The 20,357-nt window shown below is 49.8% G+C and overlaps 1 protein-coding gene across 1 annotated transcript in view; it reads right to left on the bottom strand.

Annotated features, from left to right (window-relative positions):
- The window catches only part of TTLL8 (tubulin tyrosine ligase like 8), a 36,946-nt gene that overhangs the window by 373 nt on the left and 16,216 nt on the right, over positions 1-20,357 (bottom strand). The window contains exons 8-12 of the mRNA XM_029953914.1: positions 16,437-16,623; positions 4,496-4,644; positions 2,243-2,486; positions 433-868; positions 2-50 (exon numbers count right to left, since the gene is read on the bottom strand). Coding sequence (XP_029809774.1) covers positions 2-50; positions 433-868; positions 2,243-2,486; positions 4,496-4,644; positions 16,437-16,623 — 1,065 coding nt within the window. The remainder of the gene's footprint in view (position 1; positions 51-432; positions 869-2,242; positions 2,487-4,495; positions 4,645-16,436; positions 16,624-20,357) is intronic.

The raw sequence follows: 20,357 nt of genomic DNA, 5'->3' as shown, positions 1-20,357 counted from the left end.
CCCTCCACGCACAGGTCGGACCCCTGGAAGGGCGGCAGCTCCACGGCTGGCTGGGCGGAGGAGGGCGGCGTTAGGAGGGCGCGCAGAGCCGGGCTCCCCTCCGCTGCGCCCGCGGCGCCCGCCGGGTGCAGAAGCCCGCGCCGCGCTTCCCCGTGGCTGGGCTGCCCACCGGGGCCCCCCTCCAAGCAGCTCGGACGCAGGGTGGTCCAGGCAGGGGGGCCTCCCTGCGGTGACCACAGGGCCCGGGATGGTCGGGGAGGACAGGGAGTAGGGCCAAGCGGCGAAGGTGGCAGGAGCCAGGTGAGTGCCCCCTGGGGCTGGAGGGCTCCTGAGTTACTGCTCAGTTTGCCTGAAGCTACGGAGGGACAGGCAGGAGCAGGTGTCTGGCCCGCCCTCCCCCACCCCTGCCCCCGCGGCGCTCCCCACCCCCACCTGTCTCCACAGCAGCTCGAAGTTGCCGATGTCGCAGTTGCGGTCGACCCTGCGGTCCACCACCACCTTGATGGTGTCCTCCTGCACCTGGGCGCACAGCCGCGCCGTGACGGGCGTGGACGCGTGCATGGTGGGGCTGGAGTTGATCTCGATCAGCCAGGGCTGGAAGTCGCGGCCCAGGATGAAGTCGGCTCCGTACAGCTCGAAGCTGTTCTTGCGCGGCTCCACGTGGTCCTGCGCCGCCCTCACGGCGTTGGCGACGGCCCGCTTCATGGCCGGGTAGATGACTCCCGCCCACACGGCCCCGAGGCCCCTCTTCTGCAGGTACTCGCGGAAGCGGGTGCTCGTCCACATGTTGTGGTGGGGCAGCAGCGGGCTGCGGTCCTGCTGGATCTGCAGGCGCCGCTGGATGGAGTGGTTGCACAGGTGGACTGCGCTGCGGGGAGGCCGAGGTCAGGGCGGCGGCCCCTGGGACTCTGTGCCTGCGCCCCGGCCCCTGCTACCCTGACCCTGACGCCAGCACAGACTCCTCCACCCCAGGACACCGCCCCCCACCAGCGCGAGGCTCCGATCCCATCCACCCCCCTCACCCCCCTCCACCCCCCGCTCCTGCCAGGTGTGGCTCCCTGCGGCCAAGGGGCCTGGGGACCCAGTTAATCAGCTGAACCCCTGTCAGCCCTCCCAATTCTGAATGACTCCCCTGTAAAGCCCCTGGTCAAGAGGCCTGGGCACCCAGCCCCACATGCCCAGTGGGGTCACAAGGCACAGCAGGGAAGCCCTCAGTTTGGTCAGAGTCCATGGAAACTCTGCCTTGAGGAGGGCATGTTCCTGAGGCTTTGCGGTTCCTGCCGCCCACGTGTCCTGCCCACACAGAGACCCCGGCAAGGTGGGGGGTCACTCACCCCTGGCACCTCCTTCCTGGACGTCTGAGCCTCTGCCCAGCACCTCCACGCGGCCCCCTCCCCAGCACCCTGCCCCCCAGGGGCCTCAGGATCTGGGGTGCTGCTCACACTGTCCTGGCCGTTTCTGGCTCAGGGGCTCCCACTCCTCGTCTTTGCCTGGCGTGGCTGGGGTCCTGGGAGGGCCCCTCAGGCATTCTCGCATCTCACAGGCTGCACCCCTACCTGCCCTGCAGCACCAGCAGCCTGCCTGCCCCTCTGCAGGAACCCCCACACCAGGGCTTCTGGGACTCACAAAGAGAAGGCCTGGCAGGGACTACTGAAGGGGCCTGAGGGGCTGGCACAAGCGGACGTGCCCCGGGAGTCCCCAGAAGTGCCCTGGGCTGCGTGCCAGGAGGAACCAGAGGGAAGGCCGGTTTGGCGGCAGGGTATGCACACCGTGTGAACGCAGCCAGCCACCCTGCCCTTCCGGCGGAGGGCGCAGCAGCCCCCTCGAGGGTGGCTCTGGACCGTTGTGGAGATGCTCTGCCCAGGCCGTGCCTGGCATCTCATGGGCACATGGCAAATGGTGCTTTTAGGATGTTCTGGGGAAGATACCCACGTCATGGGCGTGCAGCACCCTGGCTTCGAAGGACAGTTGGCCTGCCCCTGCCCCCTGGGGATGGAGATCATTTAACCTACTCAAGCCTCAGTTTCCTCATTTGTGCCTCAGATGGTGATGGGTGAGGCACGCGTGGCCTGGCGCCCTGCCCATGTCCTGCAGGTGTTGGCGGGAGCACACCACGCACCCTGGCGCCCAGTGGCTCCCAGCGGATGCCTCGCCTGTCCTGTCCAGGGCCCCCTTGCACCCAGGGGACGCCCCAACCGTCCTGTCCAGGACCCCCTCCCGCCCAGCGGACGGCCCGCCCGACCTGTCCAGCCTGTCCAGGGAGAAGCGCTGTGTTGAAAACCGTAGGTAGCTCTCCTTGTAGAACCAGACAGTCAGGGGGTTCCAGTCGGTGACCAGGAACCACTGCCTGATGTCAAACTTGGTGTCATAGATGAGCAGTGGGGTCTCGATGTATTTCTGCACCACCCACTTGCTGTCCCCGGCAGGGAGGTCATCTGCGGCCGCCCGCTCCAGGATGTCCTCCACTCGGTTCATGCACACGATGTCTGCAAGAGGTCAGCACTCAGCCGCGGGGCACGGCACACGTGGTCGCGTTCAGCCCCGAGACCCACGGGACTTTGATCCAGGACAGGAGAGAGCACAGCTGGGCAGCCAGGTGGCTTCCTCCTCACATGGAGGCCACGACCAGCACCCCCAGCTCTCCCAGCGGGGCGCCAGCTCCCGGGACTCAACAGAGGACACAAGAACGGGGAGGGGCAGGGATGGGGACAGAGGCACTTTATTTTTATTTTTTTAACACAGTGACAATTTGTCACCATTTGTTGTCTTTTTATCTGAGAGAGAGAGAGAGAAAGCAAGTGAGTGGGGGAGAGGGAGAGGGAGAGAGAGACAGAGAGAGCGAGAGAATCCCAAGCAGGCTCCACGCTCTGCAGTGGGAGGAAGGCTGGGCCTGATGGACGGGAGAAGGGGGCCGCCAGCGGACGCGTGCTAAAGGCAAGGTCAGGCTCAGACGGAGCCTCTGGGGAGCCCACGCCCGCCTGGGGGAGGCTTTCAGGAAGAGCGGGCGGAGGCCCAGCGGGGCGGGACCAAATGCACTAACATCACAAGTTAATACTGATTTTTAAGCCACACAAAACTTAACCACTTGTGAATTTAAAACAACAAAACTCTATAATTGACTCAAGGGGAAAATTAAGTATCCAAACAAAAAAGTAGAGTCTACTTGATACCCAGGAAAGTGAGAACGTCCCATAACACTGACAAGACGGATGTTGCAGCGAGCGCCACCTTTGGAGGAAATTTCATAGACTTAAGTGTTTATTGTTGTACAATACATAAGCTTAGCAATAAAGTCAGAGCCACGGGGGGAAATCCCTCAAAGGAAATTGGAAAAATGCAACCTAAGGTTGGAAACACAAATAAGATTTAAAAACCTTGAAATTCTGTTTTTAAAAAAGAACATTCAGTATTCACCATTAGGAATAGAGAGAACACAGTCATATCTAATGAGGTACAAAACCTGAGCCCATCAGACAAAAAACACAGACAAGAGTTACAGGGACGTGCCTCCAAGAGAGCCTGGTGCTCCCAGGTGAGTTTTAAAATAACCAAGTGACAGGAGTTCCACTGTTGTTTGACATGAAAGGCCTCAGTTCATCTCAGCAGCTGCCATAAGCCTGTTGCCAATATTGGCAGAGGTGATACAGAAAAGGAAAACCCAGCCCAGTGTAACTTGGGAACATCCTAGTTAATGAGCAAAGCTTGGAACTCAGGCGTGAAGATCAGCGTCACGGAGCCATCTGCCCCACTTTAAGCCCCGAGTGGTGCACCTGCACCTGAGCGTCTGTACCTGCACCTGCTCACCTCTACCAGAGCACGTGCACACCTGCACCTGAGCATCTGTGCACCTATGCACCTGCGTGCTTGTACCTGAGCGCCTGCACTGTATGCCTGAGCACCTGCACCTGAGCACCCATGTGCCTGCACCTGAGCGCCCATGCACAGGCACCCGAGCACCTGCACCTGAGCGCCTACACACCTGCACTGTGCACCCAAGCACCTGCACCTGAGCACCTATGCACTGGCACCTGAGCACCTGCACATGAGCATCCATGTGCCTGCACCTGAGCGCCCATGCACTGGCACCTGAACACCTGCACCCGAGCACCCATGTGCCTGCACCTGAGCGCCTATGCACAGGCACCTGAGCACCTACACACCTGCACTATGCACCTGAGCACCTGCACCCGAGCACCCATGTGCCTGCACCTGAGCGCCTATGCACTGGCACCTGAGCACCTGCACCCGAGCACCCATGTGCCTGCACCTGAGCGCCTACACACCTGCACTGTGCACCTGAGCACCTGTACCTGAGCACCCGAGCACCTGCACCCGAGCACCCATGTGCCTGCACCTGAGCGCCCATGCACTGGCACCTGAGCACCTACACACCTGCACTATGAACCTGAGCACCTGAGCACCTGCGCACCTGCACCTGGCGCGCCGCGTTCAGGGAGCCACAGGTGGCTGCTTACAGCCTGCAGCCTCCACTCACCTCTGCCGCGGGACTTGGCTGCTGGCTTGATGATCCAGATGTTCCGAAGCCCATCGATCTCCGTCTGAGGGTTCACAGATGTGATTTTGCTCAGCAGCGCCTGGCACTGCGAAAAGTGATTTCTTGAATTGGAGATGAAAGCGTCACCGCTACAAAGCAAGATCCAGAGAGGCCATGAGATTCGCGAGCCCTCTGTCACGCATGCGTGTCGTCAGCGTGTTCCTCTGCTCTGTGGCATGTCTTCCATTCTCTTTGTAGTGTTTCTTGATAATCAGAATATTTTTAATATCAACAAAGTACAATTTATCAACTTTGTTATGATTCGTGCTTTTGGTGAACTATTTAAGAAGCCTTTGCCTGCCTTCCTTTGCCTGTAAGGGTGCTCCTGTTCAAGCCTCACTGAGCGGAAGGACTCACCCTCCCTCGTGGATCTGCAGTGGCATCTTGATCTCACGTGACCATGTACATGAGGACCTGCTTCTAGACTCTGTTCAGTTACACGGGTCTGCAGGCACCCAACGCCACCCTGTCAGGATTACTGTACTTTTATAGTAACTCTTGAAATATGGGGAGAAGTCCTCTAAATTTGTTTTTCTTGATCAAGGTTATCTGGCTTTTCTTAAATCACTTCTATTTCCAAATAAATTTCAGAATCAGTTTGTCAATTCCCTCCACCCCAGCCCCCAAGAAAAATCCCTGCATAGATTCTGATTGGAATGACATTGAATCTATAGATTAGTTTGGGAAGAAAAAACATTGCCTATACCACTGAGTTTTGCAATTCACGAATGTGGGTTTATATGCGCACACACACACGCACAGACTTTTTAGGACGTTAATTTCTGTGTTTAATTTTATAGTGTTGTGTTTAGGGTCTTCAATATATTTTATTATGTTTTTTCCTGGGCATTTGCTGGTACTGCAGATGGCGCTTTTAAAACCCCACCTCATGCTGTTGTTATGCATAGAAATGCAACGGAATTCTGTACATTGCCCTGGCACCTACTGACCCGGCAAAACTCACATAATGAACTTTCTGCACACTTCTTAAATTTTCCTATGTGCATAATCAGATCATCAGTAAGTAGACTTGCTTCTTCCTGAGCTGAAGCCTTTTATTTCTTTTTTCTGTACTATTAAACTAAACCGACCATGCAGCCAATACTGCACAGGAGTCGTGAGAGCAGACACTTTTGTCTCATTTTGATTTCAAGGGACGCTTTCAACCAAGTGTGTTAACAAGTTCATTAAGAAATATGTTAGCTTTAGGGGTTTTGTAGATACACTTTTCAAATTAAGGAAGTTTCTTCTTCCAGTTTGTTACAAAAAACAAGGTATTGGGGCACCTGGGGGGCTCAGTTGGTTGAGCCTCTGACTTCAGCTCAGGTCAGATCTTACGTTCGTGGGTTCGAGCCCCGCGTCAGGCTCTGTGCTGACAGCTAGCTCAGAGCCTGGAGCCTGCTTCCGGTTCTGTGTCTCCTCCTCTCTCTGCCCCTCCCCCTCTCATGCTGTCTCTCTCTGTTTATCAAAAATAAATAAAACATTAAAAAAAAACCAAGGTATTGCACAGGTTGAATTTCATCAATGCTTTGCATCTGTTGACATTATCATATAGATTTCATTTTCTGTAACTGTAATAAAATCTACCAATTGACTTGTTCCAAATTTTTTTCATTATGGAAAATGCATATAAACGTTACCATTTTAAGGGCTCAGTTCAGTAGCATTAAGAATCTGTATATTGCCGTGCAAGCGCCCCCCTCCGTCTCCAGGACTTTTCTGTCTTCTGAAACTGGAACTCTGTCCCCATCAAATACTCACTCCCGGCCTCCCTCCCCCCGGCCCCAGTAACCACCATCTACCTCTGTCTCTGTGATTCTGGCTTCTGTCTGTACTTCAAATAAGTGAAATCACACAATAGCTGTATTTTGTGACTGGCTTATTTCACTTATAATGTCCTCAAGATTCATTCATACTGTTTCAGATACCAGAACTTCATTAAACCAATTTTGAGTTCCTGGAACTTAAATTGGATATAAAGAAATAAAATTGCTTTTATTCGTAGATGACATATCCTATATGTAGGAAATCCTAAGGAACACACACACACACACACACACACACACACAGTACCAGCTACTAGAACTAATCAATAGCTTCAGCAAAGTCACAGTTACAAGATCAATATAAAAAAATCAATTGTATTTTTATATGCTGTCAACAAAAAAATTCTAGAGCAAATTAAGAAAACAGTTCCATTCATACTAGTACCAAAAAGAATAAAATACATAGGCACGCATTTAACAAGAAAAATCTAAGATTTGAAAACTACAAAACATTGTTGATGTACATGTTAAAAGGTCTAAACAAGTCGCGAAGCAAATTCGTGGAAACTAACAAATTCTTTTTTAATGTTTATTTTTGTGAGAGTGAGAGAGTGCACAGGTGTGCATGAGCAGGGGAGGGGCGGAGAGAGCGGACAGAGGATGCGACGTGGGCTCTGTACTGACAGCAGACAGCCTGATGCGGGACTCAGTCTCCCGAACCGTGAGATCATGACTTGAGCCGAAGCCAGACACTAAACCAACGGAGCCCCCCAGGTGCCCCTCAACACATTCTTACATAACCAACGGGAAGAAATCACAAGGGAAGAGGGGCGCCTGGGGGGCTCCGTTGGTGAAGCTTCTGGCTTCGGCTCAGGTCATGATCTCACAGTTGCTGGATTCCAGCCCCGCACTGGGCTCTGTGCTGACAGCTCAGAGCCTGGAGCCTGATTTGGATTCTGTGTCTCCCTCTCTCTCTGCCCCTCCCATGTTCATGCTCTGTGTCTCTGTGTCTTTCAAAACTAAATAAATGTTAAAAAAAAAAAGAAGAAGAAGAAAATACTTAGAGACAAATGAAAATGAAAACACAACACACCAAAACATGGGATGCAGGGAGAATGGTGCTAAAGGAGAAACTGACAGCTGTAAACAAGGCTCACACTAACTAAACAACAAGAAACACCTCCAATCAGCAACCTGGCTTTCTGCCTTAAAAAAAAAAAAAAACTAGCAAAAGAGGGGCACCTGCAGGGCTCAGTTGGTTAAGCATCTGACGCTTGACTTCAGCTCAGGTCATGATCTCACGGTTCATGGGATCAAGGCCTGCATTGGGCTCTGCACTGAAAGTGCAGAGGCTGCTTGAAATCCTCTTTCTCCATCTCTCTCTTCCCCTCCCCAGCTCCTGCTCTCTCTCCCTCTCTCGCAAAATAAATAAACATATTTTTTTAAAAACAAAGAAATTAGAAAAAGAATAAACTAGGCCCAAAGCTAGCAGAATGAAGTAATCAATAAAGCTTAGAGCAGAATTAAAGACAGAAAATTAAAGTAAAAGTTGGCCCTTTGAAAAGATCAACAAAATTGACAAAACTTTTAGCTCCATGGACTTAGAAAAGAGAGAATACACAAATTGCTAAAATAAAAAATGATATTGGGACACTACTACTGATTTTTCAGAAATAAAAATGATTACAAAGGAATATGATTGAACAGTTGTACACCAACAAACAGGATAACCTAGATGAAGTGGGCAAATTCCCAAGAAATACAAAACCTAGCAAGATTCAATAGTGAAGAAGTAGAAAATATGAATAGATTTATAACTCCTGAGGGGATTGAATCAGTAGTCAAAAATCTCCCAACCAAGAAAAGCCCAGGACCTGGTGGCTTTGCTGGTGAATTCTAGCAAACATTTAGAGAACCAGCCCAGCCCTTCTCAAACTTGCCAAAAAGCTGAAGAGGAGGGAAGACTCCCTGAATCCTTCTATGAGGCCAGCATTGTCTTGATACCAAAGCCAGACAAAGGCACTGTAAGAAAGCTACACACCAGTATTCCTTATGAGTATCAATGCACAAAAACCTTACCAAAATTCTAACAAACCAAAACTCAGCAGCAAATTAAAAGATTATACACCATGACCAAGTAGGATTTATTTCTGGAATGCAAGGATGGTTTGACATATGAACATGGATTAATTTAATAGACCACATTAACAGGAGAAGAGGCGGGACACTTGAGTGGCTTAATTGGTTGAGCATCTTGACTCTTGAATTCAGCTCAGGTCATAACCCCAGGGCTGTGGGATTGAGTCCCACACTGGGCTCTGTGCTGAGCATAGAGCCTGCTTCAGCTTCTCTTGCTCTCGCTCCTCCTCTAGTCATCCTGCTTGTATACGCTCTCTCTCAAAGTAAAATAAAATAATTAAAAAACAAGTGAAGAGGAAACAACCTACATGATCACCTTGATGCAGAAAAAGCCTCTAACTCTGGTTCCTCTTCAGATCACATAAGTCTTTCTCCTCTTATTAAAGATTTCTGTGGACAGAAAAAGCATCTAAAAAAACTTAACAACCTTCCCTGGCAAAAACACCCAACAAACTAGGAATAGAAGGAAACCACCTCGATATAATGAAGACCATATATGAAAACATCGGCAGTCATCATACTCAGTGGTGCAGGACTGGAGGTTCTCCTTTACGACTGACAACAGGACAAGAATGCCGACTTTCAACATCCAGCCGAGGGGTGGAAGTGTTAGCAAAGCAATCAGGCACGGAAAAGAAATAAATGGCATTCAAATAAAAAAAGGAGAAGTAAAATGATCTGTTTGTGTAGATGACATAATTGTATATGTAGAAAATCCTAAACATTCCACCAAAAAAAAACCCACCCTGTTACAGCCAATAAATGAAATGCAAAGTAGCAAGATATGAAGTTGACAACAACAAAAAAATCAGTTTTATATCTATACACTAGCAAGGAACAATCTGAAAAGGAAAAAAGGAAATTACATAAATAATTCCACTTAAAATCACATCAAGAAGAATAAAATACCGTACTTAGGAATTAACCAAAGAAGTGAAAGGTGCAATGAAAATTCAAAAATTGCTGAAAGAATTGGAAGAAGACATAAATAAATGGAAACACACCCATGTTTATGGATTAAAAGATTTAATTTTTTTTAAGATGCAGCTAGTATCTAAAATGATCTACAAAGTCAATACAATCCCTATCAAAATCCCAATGGTATTTTTCACAAAAATAAAAAATCCATCCTAAAATTCAAATAGAATCTCAAGGGACCTCAAACAGCCAAAACAATCTTGAAAAAGAAGAATAAAGTTGGATGACACCCACTTCCTGATATCAAAACTTACTACAAAGCTACAGTAATCAGAACGGTGTGTTACTGTAAGACCAATGAAGCAGAATAGGGAGCCCAGTGACGGGGCCAAGAGTATCCAGTGGGGAAGGGACAGGCTCTTTCACGACAGTGCTGGGAAAACCGGATATCCATATGGAAAAGAGTGAAGTTGGGGCCTTACCGAAAGCCATATGCAAAATTGATTCAAAATGGATCAAAGACCTAAATGTAAGATCAAAAACTATAAAAATCTAAGAAAAAAACATAGGGCAAAAGCTTCAAAACATTGAATTTTATAATGATTTCTTTGATATGATAGCAAAGTATAGGCAACGAGAGAAGAAACAGACAGATTGGACTTCATGAAAAGTTTCAAAGGTGTGCATGAAAAGATATAATCAACAGAGCAAAAAAGCAGCTCACGAAATGAAAATCATGTATATCTCCGGGGGCTGTCAGATGCCTCTCTGTGTATCCCGAACACGCAGAGGACTCCCAGCACTCAACCACAACGAAACAAGCTGAGTCATAAGTGGGCAAAGGACTTGAACAGACGCTTCTCCAAAGAAGGCATACATGGGGCCAATAAGATGCTCAATACCACTGGTCATTGAGGAAATGAAAGTCAACACCATAGTGAGACAGTGAGACACTACCTCACACCCGTTAGAATGGATACCCTTTTTTTTAAAGGCATAGAAAGTAAAAAGTGTTGGCAACGATGTAGAGAAATTGGAACATTTGTGGACTATTGTGTGGATGTAAGATGGTGCAGCTGCTGTGGGAAACAGCACGGCGGTCCCTCAAAAGCTTAAACATAGCATTGCCTTATTACCTCGCAACCCCACTTCTGGGCACACGCCCAGAGGGACTGAAAGCAGAATCTCAAGAGATGTTAGTTCACCCATGCTCAGAGCCGCATTATTCCCGACAGCTAAAGTGTGGAAGCAACGCAAGCGTGCGCTGACAGCTGAGTGCATGAGCAGAACATGCTGCGTACACAGAACTAACTACTAAAGCTGACCCTTTAAAAGGAAGGAAACTCTGACACCTGCTATGGCGTGGATGGAGCTCCAGGAACAAGGAATAGTAAGTGAGACAAGCCAGTCCAAAGGACAAATGCAGCAGGGTTCTGCTTCTTTGAGGCGCCTGGAGTCATCAGACTCCTGGGGACAGGAATGAGATGGCAGGGCCTGGGGCTGGAGGAACACGGGGAGTGGGTCTTTAACGGGGACACAGTTTCAGTTTTACGGGATGGAACGAGCTACAGAGATGGATGGTGGTGATGGTCACACAACATCACTGAGGTATTTAATGCACGCTAGTGAGCATTTTTAAATGGTTCAGATGGCAAATTCTGTTATGTTTATTTTGTGACAATAAAAAATGGAAAAAGATAAGCAGAGGGGAAATGAATGACAAGAGCATAGCAAACGAGAAGGGAGGGAAGGAGCCCTGCGGCCGTGATGCTGTGTGGGAACTAGAAAAGTCTGACTGAAGATAAGCAATAAGAAATCAAGAATGTATATGGTAATCTCTACGGTAACCCCTGAAAGACAGAAGCAAAAGTGTGTAATTAGAAATCAAATACAGGAGCTAGAGTGATTAGCAACATTTAATTAGGACGCCGCCTTAGTTGGGTCATAAGGGGTAAGCGGTGAAGAGCCGTTGCGCCTCCGTAACAAGTAGGAAAAAGCCCCAAATTGCAAAATTCATATTTTTCAAAGCATCGGAGGGCCGTGCAAGTGAAGAGGCGCAGGTGGAGCGCACCCAGGCCCTTCCGGGGCGAGCTGGGTCCGCTGGCCATCTTATTCCCAGGGGATGTCTTCCAACTCTGGGTGAAGGTGCAGATTCAGGCTCGGCCTGAACTTCTTAAGGAACGGAAAGCCACTTGGCCATGCCAACTGCTGTGAAAGACCGGAATCCAGAGATGTTCAAAACGCACGGCCGGGTTTTCCCGGCGCGCAGAGGACGGTCTGTCTGGGCCAAAACGACAGGGAACCCTTCGGCTCTGTGGGACTTGGGAAGCGGTTCCTCCTGAAGGGCAAGGCTGCAGCAGCGCCTTCGGTCTCACTCCCGAGACACTGACGCCGAGTGCCCGAGCCTGCCCAGAGCTACACGCCGGCTTCGCTCCCGCTACCGGGTGGAGGACGAGCGCTCCACACCAGATCTGCAACGGGCGACACGTGAGTCCGCCCGGAGGACAGAGCATAGGCGTCCGCCTTGTTCGTCCTGTAGGGACAGGGCCAGCACACAAACATTAACGAGACGGAGAAGAGGCAGGAAAATTTGACGGAGAGGAAGTGCACAGTCACGTGATACGAGAAGGTGGTCCTGATGCTGGGGTCGGCGCTGGGTAGATTTCAATCCAGCCTGGAGACCGCAGAAGACAAGGCTGGGAACCCTCAGGGTGGGGCCGGACCAAGTATCCAGACTTAGCCTCAGGGAGGAAAAAAGAACAAGGAAAACAGCACAGCTAAGAGACGCAGGAGCCGCAGCCGCACCGTCCGCTGCGCATGTACCTGGAGCCCACGACGGGGAGGAGCAGAAGGAAGCAGAAGCAATAGGTGAAGATAAGGGCTGAGAACTTTTCCAAATCAATAAGACACTCCAACACACAGATTGGAAAACTCCAAAAACTCTAGTCAGAGTGCATACACAGAAAACCACATCTGGGCACCATAAAGTCAGACTTCTAAAAAAGAAAAAAATAAAGGAAATCTCCAAAGGCAACTTGGGGGAACAAAAGCAGTGCCTCGGGGCAGCAGGAGGAAGACTGAGGGCGACCCTCATTTTCAACAGGAACCATGAAGGCTCAAGGACGATGGACCGCCCTGGCAGAGCCCCAGGGCGGGACCGGGGCAGGGGGCGGGACCGGGGCCGGGGGCGGGGCCAGGGCCGGGGGCGGGGCTGCCGCTACGGTTCTACCCGCGGAAGGACCTTTGAAAATAAAGACAAACTAACACCGAGCGAGCGGGTCCCTTAGCAGCAGAGCAAGACTGTGATAAATATTAAAGGGATTCTGTTTGCCTGGAAGAAATGCCCTCAGAAGGAGTCACGAAACCGCAGGAAGGAATGAAAAGCTCCCTGATTGCTTAAAGCAACACTAAGAGTCACGTCTGGTGGAGTCCGCGTCTACACAGAAGTAAAACGTGCGACAACAGCAGAGACAGAAGCAGGGAGTAAATGGAGCTAAACTATTGCAAGGTTTTAACTTGTCCCAGAAATGGTAAAAAAATATTTAAGATAGACGGTGATGAGTCAAAGTTGCATATTGTAATATCTAGTATAACCACTAAAAATACAAAAATATGTATCTTGAAAGAGAGGATAGGAGATAAAATGGAATAATTGGAACTAGTTCAATCATGAAAAGAAGGTAGGAGAGAAAGTATAGTGAAACCAAGAGCAAGTTGGTAAGCAGAAAACAGCGAGGAAGACGTAAACGTAAACCCGGCCATGCTCATCACGACTCCATGTGAATGGAAGAAACACTCCAACAGAAAAGGATTGTAAGACTGGGCAAAACCAAGCCCTAGCCGTTCATATATGCTCCTGATATGAGACCTACTTCAAAATATAAAGGCACCAACAGATCGAGAGTAAAAAAGTTAACCAAAGGAAAGCTGTACTAATACCACAGAAAGTAGAATTGGGGCAAGAAATATGAATAGCCTCAAAAAGGAAATTTCGTCATGAGGGAAAGGTCCAATCAAAGGAAGACAAAACAATCCTGCACTGGACGTAGTGAGTCAGTGCATCAAATTATATAGAGTAACGATCACAAAACTGAAAGCAGAAACGCAAGAACACCAAGCAGAGGTGGAGGTTTGAGTTCTGTCCGCTCAGAGTCCCAGGGAGTGAGCAGGCAGGATAATCAGCGACGATACTGATTTAATCACTTGACTCAACTGACACTTTCAGACCCACCACCTAGCGAGCAGGTCCCGGACTCGGGATGCACGAGAAGTTTGTGAAAACCCGTCGCGTGCTGCGCCAAAAGCAACTTTCAACAAAATTCGTGTTTCTTCCTCTCTTTCTTCTCCTTCTCCTTCTTCTAAGTGATGGGCTCCAGGCCATACTTCAGTGGAACTAGGGGTTGACTTCAGGCCTACTGCCCCCGAAGCCCAGGTCTATTTATTTATGCTAAATGCCTCTCATGTTTCTTGTTTATCAGTAGTGGATGTCTGTATATACAAAACAGAACATTGATCTTTATCCCTTACCTTTTGCAAAAATTAATTAATTAGATTAATTAATCATAAAAGGCTAAAACTGAAAGAAAAAACACTAAAGCATCTAGAAGAACTCAGAGGAGAACATTTTCATGACCTTGGATAAGTAAAGGTCTCTTAAACACGACTCTTAAAAGCCCTACCATAATAGAAAAAGTCAAAACATCAGGCTTCATAAAAACAACAACAACAACAAATACATTGAGAGGCAAACAGACCAGGCACACACTAAGAGCATATTCTTTCTTTATGTAGCGGAGTTTCATCCATCTTTATTTTATTTATTTATTTTAATGTTTATTTTTAAGAGAGAGACAGATAGAACATGAGTCAAGGTGGAGCAGAGAGAGAGGGAGACACAGAATCCAAAGCAGGCTCCAGACTCTGAGCTGTCAGCACAGACCCGATTCGGGGCTTGAACCCACGAACCATGAGATCATGACCTGAGCCGAAGCCGGACACTCCACCGACTGAGCCGCCCAGGAGACCTGAGAGGGTATTAATGCATATATCCAACAAAGGGCTCAATGAGGAATGCTTAGAGTACTCTTAGAAATCCATTTAAAGATGTGACAACCACTCCTGAGGCCAGGAAAACAGAAGGAAAAATAAACTACCGGGACCACAACAGTAAGAAGTTTCCGCACAGTGAAGGAAACCACCAAAAAAACTAAAAGGCAACCTTCATAATGGGAGAAGATATTTGCAAATGACATATCCAATATAGGGTTAGTATCCAAAATCTATAAGGAACTTATACAACTCAACACCCGAAAAACCAATAACCCTATTTAAAAACGGGCGGAAGACATGAACAGACATTTCCCCGTAGAAGACATCCAGATGCCAACACTCCCATGAGAAGATACTCAGCATCACTCATCATCACAGAAACACAAACCAAAACCACGACAGGGTACCCCTCACGCCTGTCAGAACAGCAACAAGAAGTAACAGGTGTGGCTGACGCGGGTGGGGGGCCTTCTTGCGCCCTCGGTGGGAACGGAACCTGGGGAAGCCGCTCTAGAAAACAGTGTGGAGGGTCCGCAAGAAGTTAAAAGTAGTAACTGCACTACTGAGTATTTACCCAACGAATACAAAAACACGATTTTGAAAGGATACTTGCATCCCTGTGTTTATGCAGCACTTTCTACCACAGTCAAATTACGGAAGCAGCCCGAGTGCTCCCTGACCGATGCGCGGATACAGATGTGGTGTCCATCCATCCCCCCATCCTACGCACAGTGGAATATTATCAGCCATAAGAAGAATGAAATCTTGTCATCTGTAATAATATAGAGGGATCTAGAGAGTAAACGCTAAGTGAAATAAGTCAGAAAAAGACAAATAAACCACGTGATTTTACTCAACAAACAAATGAGCAAAGGAGGAAAATGAGGCGAACCACGAAACGGATTCAGCCACAGAGGACACACCGTTAGTCCCTAGACAGGAGGTGGGGGAGCACCTCACGAAGATGCTCAAATGACTGACCAGCGTCTGAAGCAACAGTCAAAGCCACTGGGCGTCAGAGAAAGCCAGCGAAGACCACACAGTGACCGAGAAGAGAAGCCCGAGGAGACTGTCGGTGGCAAGGCCGTCGCCACGTGCTCAACGCCACTGGCCTCTGGATGCGCGGACCCACCGTGGAATGTGTTCAAACCGCGGGGCGGACACAGCTGCTCCCCCGCGGCCGAGGGAAGGTCTGCGGCGGCAGGAAAGCCCGCGCGGCGGCAGAAACGCTGGGATGAACCCCGCAGGCCCGAGGCACAAGGGAGAGAGCACCGACTGAGAGTCTGAGCGTGAAATTCCACACGGAAACTGGTCAAGGCGGTAGCAGTCAGGTGTGACCCCTGGGGGGCGGCGCCTGGAAGGGTTCTGAGGGGTCTGATGGGGGCTGCAGGTGGTTTTCAGCCCGAGCTGGGTGGTCTGGGCGGGGGGGGGGGGGGGGGCACAGCTGGACAGGCTCCAGCGCGCAGCACACCCTGTACTGTACTCCTATGTCCACCAGAAAGAAAATGATTGATCCGAAAGAAATAAAGAAGGAATAAAAATGGCAGTGTCCCTGGGGTGGTGTGGGGGCTCCGGGCAGACCCTCCACAGAGACGGTGCCGCTCCTGCTGCAGGGTCACCTCTGCCCCAGCTCCTCTGTTGGCCGCTGTAAAGGGGGTGCTGTGTCTCCCCCCGACCCCGGGAAGGACTCGGCCTTTGGACTCCCATGCAGCAGGAGCCCTGAAGGCCGCGGAGAGTCGGGACCGCTGTGTCAGGCAAGCGTCCTGCTGCTCCCGCCCGCCCGCGCCCGCTGCGGGGCTCACAGGAGGTGAAAGACAAGAACCGTGTGGAAGACGCTTAGGCGGTGTTACCCAAAGGTGTCCCCAAGGGGGCGTCATCCTTTTATGAGCCAGCAGGGACTTGGTGGGATCTGGGTACCCCAACGCGCCGACAGGCGCCCCAACCCGGACAGGGGCTTCAGGGGCCCGGGGCCACGGCCACCTCGTCGGCCGGCAGGGGGCGCCCCTTACCGAACGAGGGAGTAGTAGCGGCGCGTCAGGTCCTCCCACTCGGCCTCCGTGAGCGCCGGGGCGGCGTCCTCCGGGCCGTCGATGTCCCGGTGCTCCAGCTGGCCCAGGTAGGCCCGGCACACCCTGCACGCGGTGTCCACGAGCTCCGCCGCGAGGCCCACGGGCCCGGGCTCCGCGTCCTCGGCAGCTGTAACCCAAACGCGGGCTGGTGGGTGGGGCCCCGGGGCCCCGGGCACCTCGCCTGCCTCCGGCCAGGGGCCTCCCGCCGCCCCGCCCTCCAGCCCGGCTCCGCCAACGCGACACGACTTCCCCGCTTGCTCCGAGAGCCCCACTTTTCGGGGCGCACTCCGGCGAGGTCTCGGGAAGCAGTCCCGCCTGGCGGCCGCAAGCCACTGCGAGCCGGCGGCACCCCCTTGCCCGGCATCTCCCTCGCCCGAACCCCGGAGTCCAGCTGGACCCGTGGCGCTCGGGAAGCTCGGGGAGGAGCTCGGGGAGTCCCGCAAGGGGACAGCGAACCCCGAGTGGCCCCGGGCTCAGAGGGACCGCAAGCCGCCAGCCGGCAGGTGGCCCTGTGCTCCCGGGGAAGGAGCCGGAGAAGGTAAACCCAGGGACCCGTTAGGGCGAAAGCAGCTTCACAAACTGGGGCCCGGGGGGGGGGGGGGGGGGGGGGGGGGGGGGGGGGGGGGGGGGGGGGGGGGGGGGGGGGGGGGGGGCAGGCCCAGGACCCCAGCCCCCCGCAGTCCTGGCCCGGGGGAAAGCCGTGTCCACACGGTGCGGTAAAGACTACAGCATGCGTTTTTAACCTGCGCTGCGGTGAAGTTCACAGGACATAAAAACGACCATTTTAAAGTGAAACATGACCCTTCTGTTTCCTGCCCTGGCACGTAAGGAGCCCGGCCTCGTCCACCGTCCTAACAACAAGTAAAAAGCTGGCCTGAAAAATCAACGACTGTCCTTTGCTGCCTCCGAGCTGAGGCGGACAGACACGCCGCTGCCCCCGAGGGGCAGACACAGTCCGGCCACACAACGGATGACACCTCACCGGGGCACAGACCCCAACACCAGCACCGGGACAGGAAAGCCTGGACTGTAATCCACGAACTGCTGAAGGCTCCGTGTGGCCGAATCTGACAGTTAATAATTCCGGACAGGCTGGCTTGGGGGGCATGCTTTCGTCAGCCTTGCCTCTGGGAACTTGACCGGGTTTTCACACTGAGTGTGGGAGAAACATGCCCTCCTGCTTCCAGCAAGGAAAGGGAAAAGGGGCCATCTTGCAAATTGCCAGAACATTCTGTTCTTCCCAAGGCCTGCCCTCAGGAGAGTTACCCAGAGCCTGACCTGGAGGGGGAGGGAGCCCCCCTGGCCCTCTGTCCCACCAAAGGGGTAAAACTGAGAAGCACTAGTGACGTTCACAGTCCGGGGGCACAGCTCACTAAAGACTGAGACCTAATCATAAGACTATAACACACTTTACCTGACAAAATTTTTAAAAATTGAATAAAGTTTTTGCTAGTAGACCTGCCAAGAAATGTCACGAGTTTCAGAGAGAAGAATAACAGAGGTCAGTTCCATGCAAAGAAAGGCAGAGTGTTAGGGAAGGAATGAAGGTAATATAAAAACTTTTCTTTTTCTTATTCTCGAGATTTTATTTTTCTTATTCTTATTTTTAATAAGATTATTCCTTTTATTCTTGGCATGTCCGGGTGGCTCAGTCACTTAAGCATCAGACTCTTGATTTTGGCTCAGCTTATAATCAGGTTAAGGGATAGAGCCCGGTGTCAGGCTCTGCGGCACTGACGGTGAGGAGCCTGCTTCTGATTCTGTGTCTCCCTCCCTCTCTGCCCCTCCCCCAGTTGCTCTCTATCTCTTTCTCTCTCAAAATAAATCAACATTTTCTTAAAATGAGAAGATATCATTGTAGATCTCATGGGCATTAAAAGAGAAAGGAAATATTATGAACTCTCTGCACACAGATCTGATAATCTGATGAAATGGACCAATTTACTGAAAGACACAACCTGTCAAAATTCACACAAAAAGATGGGGTGCCTGGTGGTTCGGTCGGTTAAGCGACCAGCTTCGGCTCAGGTCATGATCTCACGGTTCGTGGGTTCGAGCCCGGCGTCGGGCTCTGTGCTGACAGCTCAGAGCCTGGAGCCTGCTTCGGATTCTGTGTCTCCCTCTCTCTCTGCCCCTCCCCTGCTCGTGCTGTCTCTCTCTGTCTCTCAAAAATAAATAAATAAATAAATAAATAAATAAATAAATAAATAAATAAATAAAATTAAAAAAAAGAGATGATCTGAATAGGCTTATATCTATTAAAGAATTTGAGTCAACAATTAATAACCTTCTAAAACAGAAAGGACCAGTGAATCCAAATGGGTTCACTGATGAATTCTACCAAACATTTAAGGAAGAAATTATAGCAATTCTCTACAATCTCAGTAGATAGAAACAGGGAATCTTCCTCCCTCATTTATGAAGCCACCTTTACCCTTTACCCAAACCAGAGAGAGACATGAGCAAACTATTGGCCAAAATCTCTCATCAATAATAATTTTAAAAAATGCTCACCAAAATATCAGCAAGTCAAATCCAACACTGTATAAAAACAATCATACACCATGATCAAATAGGATTTACCTCAGGTATGCAAAACTGGTTCAACTTATGAAAATCAACTAATGTAATCTATGACACATCAAAAGGCTAAAGAAGAAAACTTACACGATCATACCAATAGATGCAGAAAAGTATTTGATAAAATTCAACCCTCATTCGTCATAAAAGCTCTCAGCAAGCTAGGACTAGAGAGGAACTTCTTCAACTTGATAAAGAACATATACAAAACCCCCCTATAGCTAACATTATACTTAAGGGTGAGCAACGAGAAACTTACACTCTAAAATCAAGGCCAAGGCAAGGACCTCCCCCCTGCCCCCCCCATTTTTCCAACATCATACTGGAAATCCTAGCTAATGCAGTAAGACAAGAAAATAAAAAGTTATGCAGATGGAGTAGGAAATAAAACTGTCTTCATTTATAGATGACATGATTATCAATGTGTAGAAAATCTGAAGGAATCGACAAAAATCTCGAACTAATAAGTGATTATAGTCAATCACTTTCCTATGTACCAGATATGAATTATTGGAATTTGAAATTAAAAACACAATACCATTTACATTACCGCCAAAAAATTAAATAAATGTATAAATACATTAATCTAACAAAATATGTTCAAGATCTATATGAAGAAAACTACAAAACTCTGATAAATGAAATCAAAGAATGAAATTAATACTGAAGTATTTCATGTTCATGACTCGGGAAGAGTCACTGTTAATTAAGATGTCAGTTCTTGGGACGCCTGGGTGGCCTGGTAGGTGAAGCATCTGACTCTTGATTTCGGCTCAGGTCACGATCTCACGGTGTGTGGGATCAAACCTCGTGTCGGACTCTCCCTGTCTCTCTACTCCTCCCCCACTCGTGCTGTCTCTGTTTTCCACAAAATAAATGAACAAACTTAAAAAAAAAAAGATGTCAAGTCTTCCCTACTCAGTCTATGAATTCAATACAATCCCAATCCAAATCCCAGAAAGGCACTGTATGGGTATTGACAAGTTGATTCTTTTTTTTTTTTTAAATGTTTTATTTATTTTTGATAGACAGAGCATGAGAGTGGGAGGGGCAGAGAGAGAAGGAGACACAGAACCGGAAGTAGGCTCCAGGCTCTGAGCTAGCTGTCAGCACAGAGCCTGATGCAGGGCTCGAACCCACAAACGTGAGATCTGACCTGAGCCGAAGTCGGAGGCTTAACCGACTGAGCCACCCAGGCGCCCTGACAAGTTGGTTCTAAACTTCACATGGAGAGGCAAGCGATGCAGACCCGCCAGCCCAATACTGACGGAGAACAACTGG

Source organism: Suricata suricatta, chromosome 10 (genome assembly GCF_006229205.1).
Source record: "Suricata suricatta isolate VVHF042 chromosome 10, meerkat_22Aug2017_6uvM2_HiC, whole genome shotgun sequence".
In the NCBI taxonomy this organism is placed as follows: Eukaryota; Metazoa; Chordata; class Mammalia; order Carnivora; family Herpestidae; genus Suricata; species Suricata suricatta.
This window is presented reverse-complemented; position numbering and strand designations above follow the sequence as displayed.